The following is a 17,731-nucleotide window of genomic DNA, read 5'->3' as shown; positions in this document are numbered from 1 at the left end:
CCACAAAATCCTCTGGCATCCCCATATGTCTCAAGACAGCAAACAGAAAGGGGTGTGACACCCGATCATAAGCCTTCTCCAGATCGAACCCCGCAACTGCTAAAGGCATGTTCCTGCTCTGGGTATAATAAATCAGATCACGCAATAAAATTAAATTATCTGTAATTCTTCGTCCCGGCACGGCACAAGTCTGCCCCTCCTCCACCATCTTATCTATCACACTACTCATCCTCCCAGCAATCACTTTAGCCAACAATTTGTAGTCACTATTAAGCAACGTGATAGGTCTCCAGTTCTGCATCTCCCTCCGATCCCCTTTTTTCTTATAAATCATAGTGATCGCCCCCTCCTTCATAGTTGGAGACAATTCCTTATTTACCATACAGTATCCTATTATTTCCACAATATGTTGTTTTAATGTTTTCCAGAATTGCAGATAGAACTCGGCAGGGATGCCATCCCCTCCAGGAGTCTTATTTTTCCTCATGCCATCCAGAGCCTCTTCCACCTCCTTCTCCGAAATAGGATCTACAAGCCAGTCACCATCCTCCTTGGCCAACCCACCTTCCAAGACACCACAGTAGTCAGCCACCTCCACCTCGGATCCTCCCCTCCCCCCACTGTACAAATCAGCATAAAACTTAGTAACCACCTCCTCCATCCTTTCCCCCTGCACCTCCTCCTTCCCATCCAGTACCGAGCAAATCGCCCCCTTCGATCCAAAGGCCTTTTTAAAGAAGAATCTTGTGCAACTCTCCCCTTTTTCAGCATGTTCCACCTTAGCCCTGAATATGATCCCTGTGCCCCGTTCTCTTAGCAGCATATTCCGTATTTCCCGCACCTCCTTGATTTCCTCATCCACCTCCAACCCCAACCTTTTACATCTAAATAAGAAATGCAACTTCATCAGAATCCTATCTTCCTCCTCCTTCCTTTTTTTGGCACGTTCCCTCCCCTTCCTCCCAAAAAAAACCCTGATCTGCGTCTTCACCCAATCCCACCAAAGTAAGATATTCTTAAAGTCACATTTCCTCCACACCATCCTCTCAAATAAGACTTCAAATTCCTCACAGATCCCCTTCTCCTCCAACAAGGCACTGTTCAATTTCCATACTCCTTTCCCAAACCTCACCCCACCTTCCAAATCCAAGGAACAGGTCAGCAAGCAATGATCAGAGAAAAGAATTGCCTCCACTTTATAGTCCACCACCTTCCTGAAAGCAGAACAGAACACAAAGTCTATTCTTGACCTCACTGTTCCTTTGTCTGAATGGAAGGTAAAAGACACATCCCCTCCCTCCACTTCTCTAGCGACGTCCTGCAGCTTAAAGTCACTCACAATTTCGTTCAGCAATCTAGATGACACATCCACGCCCCCATCCTCTCTTGCACCTTGCCGTTCCTCCTTCCTCCGCACACAATTGAAGTCGCCCACCACCACTGTAGGCATTCTCCCTGGCAGGCACAATTTTAACGCTTCTAAAAAAGCCACTCTCTCTCTCTGAGCCGCAGGTGCATACCCATTAAAAACACGTATCTTTTTCCCGTGCAGCTCAAGCACTGCCACCTGCAATCGACCTGGAATCACAACATCATGCCCAGTGCACTGTATCTCACCGTTTTTTATCAAGATCCCCACCCCCTCACTCCGGGAGGCACAGACTGGTGACCACACAGACATTCCCAGATCCCACTCCCCCTCCACACCACATTCCTGCACGCAGATCACATCTGCCTGTAACCGCTTTAGATGTTGAAACACACTAGCCCGCCTCCACCCTGAGCGGATACTGCGTACATTCACAGAGCTGATCACAAACATCGTTAAAGCAAAGGGTGTCCTGCCTTCTCTGCAGTTATGAAAGGGTTACAGAGGATTACAGGCAGTATAACCTTTGATGTCCACACAGTAAAGAGTCGATGATTGATAACCGATGATCTTTTACTGATAACATGTGACATAATGAGAATGAATGCAAATAAATGCGGTAAAACTGAAATACAAACAGAATAAACAAACATGAGTACATATCTAACTACCTAGCAATATGCACAACATTCCTCAGTACATAGGAGGGGTACTTACAGACTTTGGGGGTCTAATCAAGCCCATATATGAAGAGGGAACAGCATCCCACATGTACTTGCATTGTAGAATTTCTTCAGTCTGAAGAGATGAGGTCACTTCCTCCCAAGTTAGCAAACAGGAAGTCTCTGGCCTTAAGGGGACAGACTGCTGAATGCTAAAGAATGCTTTGTGTAATACAAGGCAGCACACTCCCCACCGGGCATAATAATAATATGCCACTATTAAACTCTTGAAAGGAGTAAAACGACTTCCGTGATGGGTCTAAGGTACACCTTAGGGGTGCCCTGTTTTACTACTCTGACCTCTACTTTCCTGACTCTGCTATCACTACTAGCATCAGTCCCCACAATGAGTCCAATTGGCCACTCGTTCCTGTGGGCCTGAGAGTCTTTTAGTAGAACAACATCTTCAACTTGTAAGTTGGGCTTGTCGGCTTGCCATTTGTTGCGTGGTTGGAGGGTCGTCAGGTACTCCTGCCTCCATCTCTTCCAGAAGATATCGGCAAGGCTTTGAACTTGTTTCCAATCTTTAGAAGCATTGCATCTAGAATGCGGCGAGCTACTCCAATCATCCTCTCCCAAGCTCCTCCCATATGTGAGGCATGAGGAGGATTGAAGATCCAAGTGCATCTTTGGTTTTGAAGATAGTTACTTGTCTCTGAGTCTGTTGCAATGATCTTCAATTCCTTGCAGGCTCCAATAAAGTTTGTGCCACAATCAGAACGAATCTGTTTTGCTGGTCCTCGAATGGAGAAAAATCTTCTCAAGGCATTGATGAAGCTTGAGGTAGATAGAGACTCAATTACCTCAATGTGAACTGCTCTGGTACTCATACACGAGAAAAGAACAGCCCAGCATTTGCTCTCTGCACTGCCTCCTCTGGTCTTGCGAGAAGAAATGTTCCAAGAACCAAAAACGTCTAGGCCTACATTTGTGAATGGAGGATCTGAAGCCAGCCTGTCTGGAGGTAAGTCTGACATCTTCTGGACTTCAAGCTTTCCTCTGATTTTCTTGCAAGTTACACATTTGTTAATCACGCTGGAGACTAGTCTTTTACCTCCTAGGATCCACAATCCAGCTGAGCGGACTGCTCCTTCAGTGAGGTGGCGACCTTGATGTGCAACTTGCTCATGGTGATGTCTTGTCAGAAGAACGGCAACATGATGATTCTTGGGTATGACAATAGGATGTTTTTCTAGAATAGTCGTATCAGCTGCGGGTAGACGACCTCCAAGTCTCATCACTCCATCTTCATCAAGGACAGGGTTCAACTTTTTGAGCGGGCTGTGTTTAGAAAGTTCTTCTTTCTTGAGAAGACCTTGAATTTCTTCCTTGAAGGCTTCCTGCTGAACACATCTGATAATGGTGACATTGGCTCGCTCAAGAGAGTCATTGTTACCCTGGTCAACACCGGCTGTTTTGCTGAAGGATCTGGCCAAGCAGATGAGTTTCCCTATGGCACGGATGAGTGACTTCCAGCTGGAAAACCTTTCGAACCTACATGAGCCAAGACCTTCTCTGGTGGTTAGAGTCTTGTAAACTGCAACTAGAGGTCTTACCTCTTTGTCTTGGTCTGGTTCTACAAGCTGAAAAGTTCCTTTCTGATCAGTCTCTTCAGTTTCTGGTCCAGTCAAGAAGGATGGGCCTGTGAACCAGTTAGTCTGTTTGAGGACAGCAGCTGCTACCAGTCTAGTCCCATGATCAGCAGGGTTCTTGTCTGTACTGATGTGATGCCACTGTTCTGGACTTGTACACTTTCTGATACGTGTCACTCTGTTTGACACGTATGTGTAGAATCTTCTTGAAGCGTTATGGATATAACCTAAAACAATCTTGCTGTCTGTGTAGAAGTTCACTGCATGGATTTCGATGTCCAGTTCTGCAATGAGTAAGTCTGCTATCTCCACAGCTAGGACAGCAGCACAAAGTTCTAAGCGTGGGACCGTATGAGCAGGTCTTGGAGCCAGTTTGGACTTTCCCAAGATGAATCCTGCATGGCTTTGTCCCTGAGTGTCTATGACTCTAAGGTAGGCTACAGCTGCTATAGCCACGGTAGATGCATCTGAAAACACGTGTATCTCTCTTCGTTTTGTAACAGACAAAGAAACAGAGACGTATGGTCTTTGGATGCTAAATCGCTCAAGCTCCAGCAAAGAGTCTTTCCACAACTTCCACTGCATTTCTTTTTCAGGTAGAGGTGTGTCCCAATCACTTTGTTCTAGCTCAGTTGTAATCTCTCTCAAAAGAGCTTTGTCTTGCATGGTGATGGGTGCTACGAACCCCAAGGGATCGTAAAGACTGTTGACCGTAGACAAGACACCTCGCTTTGTGAAAGGCTTCTCTTCCCTGGATACTCGGAAGGTGAAGCTGTCAGTTTTCAAGTCCCAACTAAGCCCTAAGCTTCTTTGAAGGGGTGGTGAATCTGTACCTAGATCTAGGTCTTTTGCACGGTCTTCTGCTGGGAATGCTTCCATTACTTTGCTGTTGTTGGAAGCCACTTTGTGCAGTCTTAGGTTAGATTCTGCTAGCAAGACTCTAGTGCTTTTCAAAATGTCAATGGCTTCTCCACTACTGGAGAAGGAAGCAAGTCCATCATCTACATAAAAGTTTTTCATAACAAATTGTTTGGCTTCAGGGTTGTGTCTGTCACCTTGCTGCGCTGCTCGTCTCAAGTTGTAGATAGCGACAGCTGGTGAGGGACTGTTCCCAAACACATGTACTTTCATCCTATACTCTATGATACCTTTGTTGAGGTCGTTGTCTTCATACCATAGGAACCTCAGGTAGTCTCTGTGGTCTTCACAGACAAGGAAGCAGTAGAACATCTGTTGTACATCTGCTGTTACTGCAACAAGTTCTCTTCGGAATCTGATAAGGACTCCAAGAAGTGTGTTGTTCAGGTCTGGTCCGCTGAGAAGTACATCATTAAGGGAAATACCTTCATGCTTTGCACTGGAATCAAATACTACACGTATCTGACCTGGTTTTTGAGGATGGTACACTCCGAATATTGGCAAGTACCAGCGTTCTTGTTTTTCATGCAGTGCTGGTGCTTTTTCAGCTTGATCTTTGTCAAAGATTTTCCGCATGAATTCTTGGAAGTGTTCTTTCATGTCTGGCTTTCTTTCAAGAGTGCGCTGCAATAGCGCAAGGCGTTTCTCTGCTTGCACTCTGTTGTTGGGAAGACGATGCCGTGGTGTACGGAATGGTAGTGGGGCTACCCAACTGCCTGCTTTGTCTTTGAAGACTTCTCTGTCCATGATCTCAAGGAAGAGGTTATCTTCAACAGATGGTGCTAGTTTGTCATCATCTTGAGTTCTCTCAAACACTTTGTGGCCTAGCTGATCTGAATCTTCAGCTGAGGCTGTATCTTCCAGGAACCTCTGGATGTTCTGGGGATGTGTTGGGTTAGATAGTTTCTCTTTAATCTGCATGCTGTTGTTACATGGGCAAAGACATGATGTGCGACCGTTCTGCAGCAGATTTGTTCTGTAGACATTCACCTTTGCGGGTTTGTGAAGTCCGTCCAGACATACATTTCCAACGATAACCCATCCAAGATCAAGACGTTGAGCAAATGGTGCATTGTGCGGCCCATTGTATTGTTCTCTGACCTTGTGCACTCTCAGTATGTCTCTTCCTAGTAGAAGGACGATTGCAGCATCTGGGTTGAGTGTTGGGATCTTGTCTGCTATTCGCACGAGATGAGGGTAGTGACGTGCCACTTCAGGTGTGGGAATCTCTGACCTGTCATCTGGTATCATGTCACATTCTATGAGGGTAGGAAGAGTCAGCTGCGTCTTGCCATCTAATGACTCAATGCTGTAGTTGTTCTGGAGTTATAGAGGAGAAGAGCAAACATGTCTTCAAGGTGTATGGAGTTGAACTTCCTTTGTCACCGAAGAGGTCGAAGAACTCTGTCTTTGCTAGAGACCTGTTGCTTTGTTCGTCTAGGACTGTATACATCTTCACTGCCTTTTCTCTGAGAGCGTTGGGATACACTTTGACTAAGCATATCTTGGAGCATGATCTAGAGAGTCCTGGTTCTGTACAGATCTCAGTACACTTTGAAGTTATCGCTGTTGTTGCACTTTCTTTTTGCTCCCCACCATGATCTTCTTGAGTTGCTGGAACTTCTGATCTCCATGGTGGTGGTCCTGGGTGCAGTGCTGACAGATGTCGGTCATTGTTGCATTCTGTGCACCGTATTTCTCTCTTACAGTCTTTTGCAAGATGTTGCATTGAGGCGCAGCATCTGAAACAAAAGCCTTGCGCTCCTCTAATGTCTTACTTCTGAAACTGCAACATTTTCTTAGTGGATGAGGCTTGTTGTGTATTGGGCACTGTTTGTCTGGATCCTCAACTTCCTTGCTTGTGTTGTCTTCCTGATTGGCTACAGCCTCAGGCGGGACTTCTGTCTTCTGCACTGTCTTCTGCACAGACACTGCTGCTCTGCGTTCTTTCTAGTGTACTGACGGCTGCTTCTCTGTCCTTGGGGAGCTTGCAACTCTCTTGTTCAGGAAGGCGAAGCTTGGGTCATTGCGTGTCTTAGCTTGGTCTACAACGAATTCAGCGAGGAAGACAAACGGTGGAAATGCAACTCGATAGTCTTTCTTGTATCTGGATGCTTGAGAGACCCACCTTTCTTGCAGGTTGAAAGGGAGCTTCTCGATTATGGGCTCTACTCCACGTGCTGTGTCTAAGTATAAGAGACCTGGCAGAGTTCCACTAGTCTTTGCTGCTTCTATCTCTAGGAGTAGGTCTCCGAGCTCTCTCAGCTTCTGATTGTCTTTGTCATTTTTGGGCAAGTTTCAATTTTCTTTAAAAGTGCTTCTTCTATTACTTCAGGTGACCCATAGCAGTCTTCCATTCTCTGCCAGACCATCTCAAGTCCTGCTGTTGCATCATGGACATGCACTGACCTGATTCTTTTGGCCTGCTCTGAGGACTCTGGTCCTAAGTATTTGGCAAGTAGGTCGAGCTTCTCTCTGTCTGTCAGCTCTAAGTTTTGGGTGCTGCTTAGGAAGGATGACCTCCAGGCCCAGTAGTTTTCAGGACGATCGTCAAACTTCGAGACCAGTGCTCACCATCTCACGGCGCATCAGGCATTTCGACACGTCTGTAACCCTTGCTGTGTCAGGTGCGTTTGTTCTGGGTACAAACGAGGGACTACTGGCTGATAGTCAAATACCTCAACGAACCCATCAGTCACCAAGTCTATTTTGGTCAGATGGTTGCTCTCCTCTATTGTAGTCTAGATCTGGTTTTGCACGAGGAGAGGTTATATCGCCATCTACTTGGTTTCTTAGCGTGTTGGCAGTTTGGTATCTGAGCCCGTGATTGGTTGACTTATCACGTGGCGGTTCAGGTTCAGTCTTGTAGTGATGCGTAACATCAAAGCTGTCTGCTCCCAACTGGGTCCTTGATGGTTTTGGTGCGTCACTAGGCTGTTTATCAGGGTACAGGGTTGCTTGTGATTGCACGTACTCACGGGTGCGTTGGAATGTACTGAGAGGTGTTATCAGTGTTTCCAGTACATCGCTCTCTATAAACTGAATATCTGCAGCTCTCGCGAGAACTTCGGCTTCAGCTATGGCTGCTGCAGCTATTTTCTGTTGCTGAAGTATGTGTAAAGAGGCTTGCACTTCTGCCTTTCTCCTAAGCGTTTCTGCTTTTCTCCTTTTCATTTCAGCTTCCCCTTCGGCTTGTCTCTTTAATTCAGCCTGACTCTTCTGACTCTTCTGCTGCTCTTCATCTAGGTAGCCTTGCTCTTTCATAAGCTCTGCTTCCTGTATGGCATAGGAGGCCATGGCGCATGCGGCCTCGGCTTGTGCCCTGGCGGCGATAGCGCTGACTGAAGACAAGTTTGTGACGCTAGAATGTCTGGAACTTGTATGCTTACTCCTGGCTGCCCCAGCACTGACTGATGATAGGTCTGTGACGTTTGAATGCCTGGAACTTGAACGCTTAGATCTGGCGGTTTCTGCTTTGGATGACGACAGATCCGATTTGTTATAAGTTCTCGGCGTGCTGCATTGTGACCTAGTTTCCAGCGTACTGTGCATATTTTCTTCCTGTTTGCACGAGATTTTAGGAAGGGTTAATTTAGTGATATCTTTCATGAAGCTGAGTTAGTTTCACTTTGCTATGCCTTAGACTGGCTGTGCTGTGGGGATTTCACACACACGTGCTGCTGTATTAACAGTTAAGAGTCTTTTCTGTGTTGTGGGGCTTGCTGTAGTGTTTTCACACAATGTGCTCTGAAGTAACCGTGTAAATCTTTTTACTGTTCTGCCTTCTCTGCAGTTATGAAAGGGTTACAGAGGATTACAGGCAGTATAACCTTTGATATCCACACAGTAACGAGTCGATGATTGATAACCGATGATCTTTTACTGATAACATGTGACATAATGAGAATGAATGCAAATAAATGCGGTAAAACTGAAATACAAACAGAATAAACAAACATGAGTACATATCTAACTACCTAGCAATATGCACAACATTCCTCAGTACATAGGAGGGGTACTTACAGACTTTGGGGGTCTAATCAAGCCCATATATGAAGAGGGAACAGCATCCCACATGTACTTGCATTGTAGAATTTCTTCAGTCTGAAGAGATGAGGTCACTTCCTCCCAAGTTAGCAAACAGGAAGTCTCTAGCATTCAGCAGTGTCTGTCCCCTTAAGGCCAAAGAATGCTTTGTGTAATACAAGGCAGCACAAAGGGTATTATCCACAATATTGCAGTCATCACTCCCATCATTGTTGCTCCATTAAGTCCACGCCCCTTGGGCTCTTATCACGCGCTTTCCCCCTCTGCCTACATCTAGGCATCGGAGAGCTGGCAGATTCAGTGTCAGAATCCCCAGCACCAGCCGCCTGGGAGCCGCCCCCGCCACGCCCACCAGAGCTGTCAACCCGCGATCTCTTGGAGAAGGACGCCGACACCCCCCCGGAATCCTCTGAGGCTACCGTCAGCTGCTGTCCACATTCCAAGCTCCTGTCACTGTCCATCTCCTCTTCGTCCTCGCTGACGGACAGATCATCCATCAGAACCGAGAACATTCCAAAGTTCGGTGCCTTCTCAAACTGCTGCTTCATCTGCCGACTGACATCTTCCTCCCCCGGCGGGGAGACCGGTAGCAGTTCCATTACATCACTCCCCAATCTCTTGGCGCCATCACTGTCAGCCACGAGATCCTCTTCACCCGCCCCGGCTGCAGTCTCATCGGGGCAGCCCCCCCCCCCTGCCTGCCGAGATCCCTGCGGCGGGACGAGCGGCACTCACTCCCTCCACTGCATTCAGCCGCTCTGCAGGCTCAGCATCACCAGCCCCGCAGTCACGAGCAGGGGGAGCCGGGTCCGCCATTGCGGGTCCCACACTCTCACCCCCCTCACGCTGCCCTCTCCGAGGCTTCCGCTGTTCTTTGCCACTCTGCTCTCCCTCCTGCCGCCGGAACACCGTTTCCTCCAGGAAACTTTCTCTTTTGGCCGCAGCATATTCATCACACTGGCGTGCCAGGTGACCAGCCCTTTTGCATATGTCACAGATCTTCCCCTCACTGCATTCCCTCACAGGGTGTCCCATCTTGCCACAAAACCTACATTTGGGATCCTTATCACATTCCACAACTGTGTGTCCGTATGTAGAGCATTTCCTACAATATCTTGGCTGTCCAGCATAGAAAAGGAAGCCCCGTTCCCCTCCAACATTAAAGACCGCAGGGGTCTTTTGACACCCCCAACACAGCTCTCATCCCTATAAAACCGGGCGCTAAACCGGTACTTCCCCGACCAAATCTGTTCTTCACTTTCTCACCACCCTTTAGTACCTCACAATAGTTCTTCAAGAACGCCTTCACCAGATTTACGTCCGCAAATGGGTTATATAAATGCACAATTATAGTTTTCTCCTCTTGCATAAATAAGGGCGTCACATCAAACGATTTCACTATTTCCTCTTCAGAACTCCTGGCCTTCTCAAACACAGCCCAACATACCTCGGTCGGGACGAGAGTCACATCATACAGACCTTGTTGTGGGAAGTCCTGTAAGCACACGATATCTCTCACCGTTAGGCCAAGAGCTCCCAGCAGTAGATCCACCACCACCGACCTCAAGTCAATCCCTCCTTTATGACGCGGCTTCACCGTAAAGCGTAGAGAGTCCCGCAATCCACGAGACGCCATGATGTCCAGACACAAGACGTGTCTCTCTCCAAAAAGGTAACACCCGAAGGGTACCCCCAAAAAAGGGGGGCCCCAGCAGCCCTCTCAGCAGTAGGTCAAACCACGGACAGGCCCAATCTAGCCAAAAGGCCGAGAAACAATAAGGCACGCCAAGGGTTCACCACTGCCTGGCTGGCTGCGGGGAAAGTGTGCTGGAGCCGCCCTCATGTGCTGCTTTTATAGGCGGCCGATGCAAAGGAGTCTCATCCCACCTAACTCTTCTATTGGAGGACTCGGCCAGGTGATGGAGAGTGACGTCACGCTTTCTTTTCTCAGTTACAGATTGGTGTAGAAACAAGTCTGAATGCTATTGGCTGTATTGAAAAGCAACCAATCCCAGTGTGTGACGTCAGAGCATGGAGTGTATAAAGGAGAGGAAGCGGCTGCTGGGGCCTATCTGTGTGTGATTCGTCAGTCATCCAATCATGTCTGGTCGCGGTAAACAAGGAGGCAAGGCTCGGGCTAAGGCCAAGACCCGATCGTCCCGGGCCGGTCTGCAGTTCCCCGTCGGTCGTGTTCACCGTCTGCTCCGGAAGGGCAACTATGCCGAGCGGGTCGGGGCCGGAGCTCCCGTCTATCTGGCCGCCGTCCTGGAGTATCTGACGGCTGAGATCCTGGAGCTGGCCGGCAACGCCGCCCGAGACAACAAGAAGACCCGCATCATCCCCCGACACCTCCAGCTGGCTGTCCGCAACGACGAGGAGCTCAACAAGCTGCTGGGCGGTGTCACCATCGCCCAGGGAGGAGTCCTGCCCAACATCCAGGCCGTGCTGCTGCCCAAGAAGACCGAGAGCCACAAGGCCGCCAAGAGCAAGTAATCCCCCCACAGGATTCCCTTCTATCCGCCAACACAACGGCTCTTCTCAGAGCCCCCCCACATCTCCATACAAAGGGCGGACATACGGCTTCTATGGACACCAATCCCACACTCCTCTCTATCTCCCGCTTCTATGGGATTCTCGGGGTCTGGGGGGGTGGAGGAGGAAAGTCGGCGACTTCTTCCCTCCGTCCTGCTCTGTAGATCTCGGATTAGTAAAGGACGTTCTGGGATGGAAGCTGTCACGTGTTTGTAATGACAATTCTAAAAGGTGGAAATCCTTCCCGCCGTCCGGACAGTAAGTCTCCTCTACATCCGGGTGTCATCTCTGCTTCTCCATAGGAAGACGTTTGGACGCCGGGAAGGATTTCTATGTTGAACTTTCTGGGGAGAAAGTGATATCGCGGCGCCCCGGGATTGGGCGGGTTATTTGTAGCTGATAACCGGTTTACACATCCGAATTCTAAAATAATTTTCCTAAAATCATTGTTTATCAATCCTGATCAGATCATTTACTCCCAAATATTTTTTTTTTCTGTCTATATGATTAAACGGTCATTGCTTCAATTGTATAATAAATTCCACTTTCCCGCCGGAGTTCTATGGACCGTTACAGACAATCTGCATCCATTGACCGTTATATCCGGGAAGATCGATCAATCCTTCCATTCATTCCGAGCATTGCAGATATTCCTGTGAAATGTTTTATTTGTACTCAAAACCCGACAAGATGGAGTTCTCAGTTTACTGATTTTGTTGCACTATGAATATTTTTTTTTACCCATAAATGCATTACTGGCTGATGGAGACAACGCCCACAGCTGTGATTGGCTCAGATTTCAAATTCTGCCGCCGGAATTGTGTAGATCGTTCCAGAGAAATTAGCCCTTTTATTATACAGTATTTATAAAGCGCCAATGGTTCGCTCAGCGCTGTACATTACAAAGGGGGACAGAACACGAGGGGATCGAGGGCCCTGCTCTTTTGAGTTTATTATATCGCCAAATACGAGCCGGAGAACAAAGATCATCAGATGAGACATTTATTGGCTATCAACACCACTCCCCTGACTAATCGATAAATCTGCTTGGAATGAAAGTCTACAACTGGATTCTGGTTACTGAATCCTTTCAATATCAGATCTATTATAGACTTGCAGCTGTTACAGATCTCACATCCAGAATATTGATGAAATGATTGGTAGAAATAACTCCTAACACTGCCAAATAAATATGTACAATGAAAAGAATGTTTGATTCTCTAAATATTCCCCGAGAGATTGATGATCGCGATGTTTCTATTAATAGCACTTTGTATGAGAAGGTGGGCGGCCCTGAGAAGGGCCTTTGTGACGATGAAGGGGGAGGGGGGGGGTATGAGGATTTAGCCTCCGAATCCGTAAAGAGTGCGTCCCTGCCGTTTGAGAGCATAGACGACATCCATGGCGGTGACGGTCTTCCTCTTGGCGTGCTCGGTGTAGGTGACGGCATCGCGGATGACATTCTCCAGGAAGACTTTCAGCACTCCGCGGGTCTCCTCATAGATGAGGCCGGAGATGCGCTTGACTCCCCCTCTGCGGGCCAAACGTCGGATGGCGGGTTTGGTGATGCCCTGGATGTTGTCCCGGAGCACCTTCCTGTGACGCTTGGCGCCGCCTTTCCCCAGACCCTTCCCTCCTTTACCGCGACCAGACATTACGATTCTTCTCTGCTGCAAACACCGACTGAGCTCTGGGCTGGGCCCGCCTTCCTTTTATAAAGCCTGAGCGGACCTGATGGGAACCTTCCTGGGAAGAGGCGGAGTCACACCCATTCTTTACACACAATACAATTGGAGTCATTTGTAACTATTATACACATTCTGCGGTTTTCAAATATTTAGACATCTCCGGGAGAGAAATCTCTTCATTCTTCTCAATGGTTTTCTATTTCTTCCTCGGAGATTACACAGAAACATTCATCTTTCACATTTCAGAACACAAACCATCATCAGCAGTTACTATTGTTAGCAGCAATTTAATATTGATAAATATGACTTGGAAATAAACAACACAAACATTTATACCGATGCCCCACGTTCCTGGTTATAATTCCCAGCGGACCTGAAGGGAGACTGATGGAAAGGGGCGGGGTCAAAGCCATTCATTCCTCTGCAGAGATTTTCATTGATTTAGACCCTTGTAAACATTTGGATGATTTTTAGTGACTGATTTGGAGGAGGAAACCGATTTGGTTCCTCAGACATGTCATATGTTCTCTCTGGATACATTGTCCGGATTTCTCTGGCAGTCTCCTTATTTCTACCAGTCATTTCACATTTGTTTTTATGAATATTCTGGATGTGATAGGGGGGGGGGGATCTGTAACTGCTACATGTGTGAAGGAGGGACACATAAATATCGGTCAGTGACATGATCGTATACAGATGTGATCATGGAATCTACAATACTTGTATTCACAATGTGTTACATGATTCGGTAAATATGGAAATCCATCTCCAGACTCATCAATACATCTACTTGGGATGAAAGCGATGATAATACTTCTCGGATAAATGTCTCATCTGATCAGTTCTCAGGTCGGATTTGGCGGTATAATCTGGCGGAATATTTCTCTGGAACGATCTACACAATCCCGGCGGGCAGAATGTGATGACAGCGATTTGAAATCTGAGCCAATCACAGCTGTGGGCGTTGTCTCCATCAGCCAGTAATGTTTGTCTGACGAGAAGTCCATAGAAATGTATCCGGAGATCTCGGTGTCGATGTTTCTAGTGCAGGAAGTGTTTTCTTGTTCTGTAGACTTTTCATTGATCTCTTCTCTACAACTAAATCAACAGACTAATAACTAGATCTTGTCGGGTTTTGTATTCTGAGGGATTGGAGGGAAAACATAAATCTTAATAAACGTTCTTTATGTGAATATTTGCAATGTCCTTATAATGATGTTTGGCTGATCGCAGAGCCTGGAATGAATGGAAGGGTTGATCGATCTTCCCAGATAAAACGGTAAATGGATGCGGTCGGTTCTCCGTATTGGATTTGGCGGTAAGAGGGCGGATTGTCTGTGACGTCACATAGAATTCCGGCGGGAGATTTGAATGAAGTAATTAGAAAGTTGATCCAATGACAGTTATAGACGTTTCCTTCAGATAGTAAAACATCTTTTTTTCTACGTGGAGTGTGAAGAAGGTGATGAGATCTGTTCCCTCAGTCGGGAGGATCGTTGTTCGGTATATATTGAACGATCTCTGATCTTCAGGAGAAACTCATCACAACTAAAGGAAGGCGGATAAGATCAGTCCCTGGAATAAGATGTCATTTCCCAGAGTCTCACACTGAAAGCATTTTCTATTATTAATGTATAATTGTCATCATAATTAAAATATATAATATGGTATTATAAAATAATTATAACATTTAAATTATAAAAACAAATTAAAAAAAAAAAAGTCAGTTATTTTAGATTTTGTAACAACATAACTTGAGGATAATTGACATGGGGGAAGACACACGCCGCAGGACTTTAAAAACCGTTTCAGCTCCACCCTATAGCAGAATTACTACTACAGGGCGGGCTCCCTGCACAAAATCATATGCATATATACAGTGGGGATCGAAAGTTTGGGCACCCCAGCTAAAAATTAGTATTAATGTGCATAAAGATGCCAAGGAAAGATGGAAAAACCTCCAAAAGGCATCAAATTACAGATTAGACATCCTTATAATATATCAACAAAAGTTAGATTTTATTTCCATCATTTACACTTTCAAAATAACAGAAAACAAAAAAATGGCGTCTGCAAAAGTTTGGGCACCCTGCAGAATTTATAGCATGCACTGCCCCCTTTGCCAAGCTGAGACCTGCCAATGTCATGGATTGTTCTCAAGCATCGTCTGGGAAGACCAGGTGATGTCAATCTCAAAGGTTTTAAATGCCCAGACTCATCTGACCTTGCCCCAACAATCAGCACCATGGGTTCTTCTAAGCAGTTATCTAGAAAACTGAAAATAGTTGACGCTCACAAAGCTGGAGAAGGCTATAAGAAGATAGCAAAGCGTTTTCAGATGTCAATATCCTCTGTTCGGATTGTAATTAAGAAATGGCAGTCATCAGGAACAGTGGAAGTTAAAGCAAGATCTGGAAGACCAAGAAAAATATCAGACAGAACAGCTCGCAGGATTGTGAGAAAAACAATTCAAAACCCACGTTTGACTGCACGATCCCTCCAGAAAGATCTGGCAGACACTGGAGTTGTGGTACACTATTCCACTATAAAGAGATACTTGTACAAATATGGTCTTCATGGAAGAGTCATCAGAAGAAAACCTCTTCTACGTCCTCACCACAAAAATCATTGTTTGAACTTTACAAATGAACATATAGACAAGCCTGATGCATTTTGGAAACAAGTTCTGTGGACCGATGAGGTTAAAATTGAACTTTTTGGCCGGAATGAGCAAAGGTACGTTTGGAGAAGAAGGGGCACAGAATTTAATGAAAAGAACCTCTGTCCAACTGTTAAGCATGGGGTTGGATCAATCATGCTTTGGGGTTGTGTTGCAGCCAGTGGCACAGGGAACATCTCACGAGTAGAAGGAAAAATGGATTCAATAAAATTTCAGCAAATTTTGGATGGTAACTTGATGCCATCTGTGAAAAAGCTGAAGTTAAAGAGAGGATGGCTTCTACAAATGCATAATGATCCTAAACACACCTCAAAATCCACGGGGGATTACATCAAGAGGAGTAAACTGAAGGTTTTGCCATGGCCTTCACAATCTCCTGACCTCAACATCATTGAAAATTTATGGATAGACCTTAAAAGAGCAGTGCGTGACAGACAGCCCAGAAATCTCAAAGAACTGGAAGACTTTTGTAAGGAAGAATGGGCAAAGATACCTCAAACAAGAATTGAAAGACTCTTGGCTGGCTACAAAAGCGTTTACAAGCTGTGATACTTGCCAAAGGGGGCAGTACAAGATATTAACTCTGCAGGGTGCCCAAACTTTTGCAGACGCCATTTTTTGTTTTCTGTTATTTTGAAAGTGTAAATGATGGAAATAAAATCTAACTTTTGTTAACATATTATAAGAATGTCTAATCTGTAATGTGATGCCTTTTGGAGATTTTTTCATCTTTCCTTGGCTTCTTTATGCACATTAATATAAATTTTTAGCTGGGGTGCCCAAACTTTCGATCCCCACTGTACATGACTTGTGCTCCCGCCTTGATCGAAGTCCATGGACGCGCGCCTGCCGATCCAGGGGTTCCGAGGTTCCGTGCCCAACCGATCAATCAGCAGATTATGGCCAGTGATGTTCGGGATGGATTTGCTGATTGCTCCCTGCCCTATCAGTGATCTTCCTGTACCTTTGGTTACACTTACACAGGTACAGGAAATGATGAAATCTTCTCTCCCTGGGTACATTTCGTTCCACAGAGAGAAGAAAGCAGATCCACGTGGGACAAAAGCATTACACTTTTACAGTAAAAGCACAGCTAGGTCACATTTATCCCCCTGATCTCCCCCTGTTAACCCCTTCACTCCCCTGTCACCAGTGTCTTTAGTACAGTGTACAGATTTTTTTTACCAATCACTGTATTAGTGTCTCCGGCGACTTCATCTAGCATTAGCATCCCACAATGCTTTTGAAGATGAGCTGTAACTGGTCTCAGGGTTCGCCTCTTGGCCAACGTTCGAGGGGATAAGTTGCTGAAGATCTGGAGTTTGTCCCCTTTGAATTCAAGAGATGTTTTGTTGTGGGTGGAGTTGAGCAGGGCCTCTTTACTGGTCACTCCAAGAAATTTGTTAAGAAGCATGGTGAGTATTTTACAGATCTCCATCGTTGCCACAAGTTTTTGGAAAATGAAGAAAGAAAAAAAAAAATTTTTTTTATTTATTTTTTTTTATATTTCAAAACCTTGAGAGAAAAACATGAGATCTGCAAAATACTGACCATGCCTCTTTTTAAATTCCTTGGGGTGTCTACTCTTTCCTTTCTAAGTGCTAGACAAAAGGAAATTGTGTGCTGAGTGAGCTCACTGTGCACTTCTAGGTCACTGACTAAGTTCCCAGTCAGGACTTTGGGACAAGCTCAGCATCATGTGACCACGGTGGGATCCATTGACAGTGGTCACATATAATATCAACATTGCCTTCTGGGCATTAATGTCCACTTGAAAGGGTCAGCCGATGACACAAAGGGGTTAATGGTGTAGCTAGAGCCATAACAGACCAAGCTTTTCCTATGGGGCCCAGAGCTGTCCAGCTCCACATGGATCTATGCAGCTGGCAATAGCATTTGATGGATATATTGGGACAAAATGATATTTCCGGATCTCTACACAGTTGCTATGAACATTAATAATATTCTCCATCAATGGAGGATGTGTTCTTGAGGTGGAGATCCAAGAAACAGTGATGTGTTTTAATGGTTTAAATTATTTGGATGTATTTTTTTTTTTTACTTATGTTTATAAGCTAAAGTTGCATTGATGTAGATATGGATATTGGTGCCGATACTAAGCATTTGCATGAGTATTGGTACAAATGCTCTGATACTTGCAAACAGCGAGATTCCCCTATTGA

At 45.8% G+C, this 17,731-nt stretch overlaps 2 protein-coding genes across 2 annotated transcripts; one reads left to right on the top strand and one right to left on the bottom strand.

Annotated features, from left to right (window-relative positions):
- Positions 1 to 10,737: 10,737 nt before the first annotated feature.
- On the top strand, positions 10,738 to 11,200 carry LOC149449481 (histone H2A type 2-B). Its single transcript, XM_089693183.1, has one exon. It carries the CDS (start codon positions 10,749 to 10,751, stop codon positions 11,139 to 11,141), a length of 393 nt encoding a protein of 130 aa, XP_089549309.1. The 5' UTR covers positions 10,738 to 10,748; the 3' UTR covers positions 11,142 to 11,200.
- Positions 11,201 to 12,523: 1,323 nt separating this feature from the next.
- Positions 12,524 to 12,835, bottom strand: LOC149449480 (histone H4). Its single transcript, XM_089693182.1, has one exon. It carries the CDS (start codon positions 12,833 to 12,835, stop codon positions 12,524 to 12,526), a length of 312 nt encoding a protein of 103 aa, XP_089549308.1.
- Between the last annotated feature and the right edge of the window lie 4,896 nt (positions 12,836 to 17,731).

This window comes from Staurois parvus, unplaced genomic scaffold (assembly GCF_062004578.1).
Source record: "Staurois parvus isolate SC_StPar_1 unplaced genomic scaffold, SC_StPar_1.0 ptg000617l, whole genome shotgun sequence".
In the NCBI taxonomy this organism is placed as follows: Eukaryota; Metazoa; Chordata; class Amphibia; order Anura; family Ranidae; genus Staurois; species Staurois parvus.
Note: the sequence above shows the minus strand (reverse complement) of the source record. Positions and strands in the feature narration are given on the sequence as shown.

Coding starts and splice junctions, on each gene's coding strand:
- LOC149449481 (XM_089693183.1), top strand. CDS start 10,749: ATGTCTGGTCGCGGTAAACAAGGAGGCAAGGCTCGGGCTAAGGCCAAG.
- LOC149449480 (XM_089693182.1), bottom strand. CDS start 12,835: ATGTCTGGTCGCGGTAAAGGAGGGAAGGGTCTGGGGAAAGGCGGCGCC.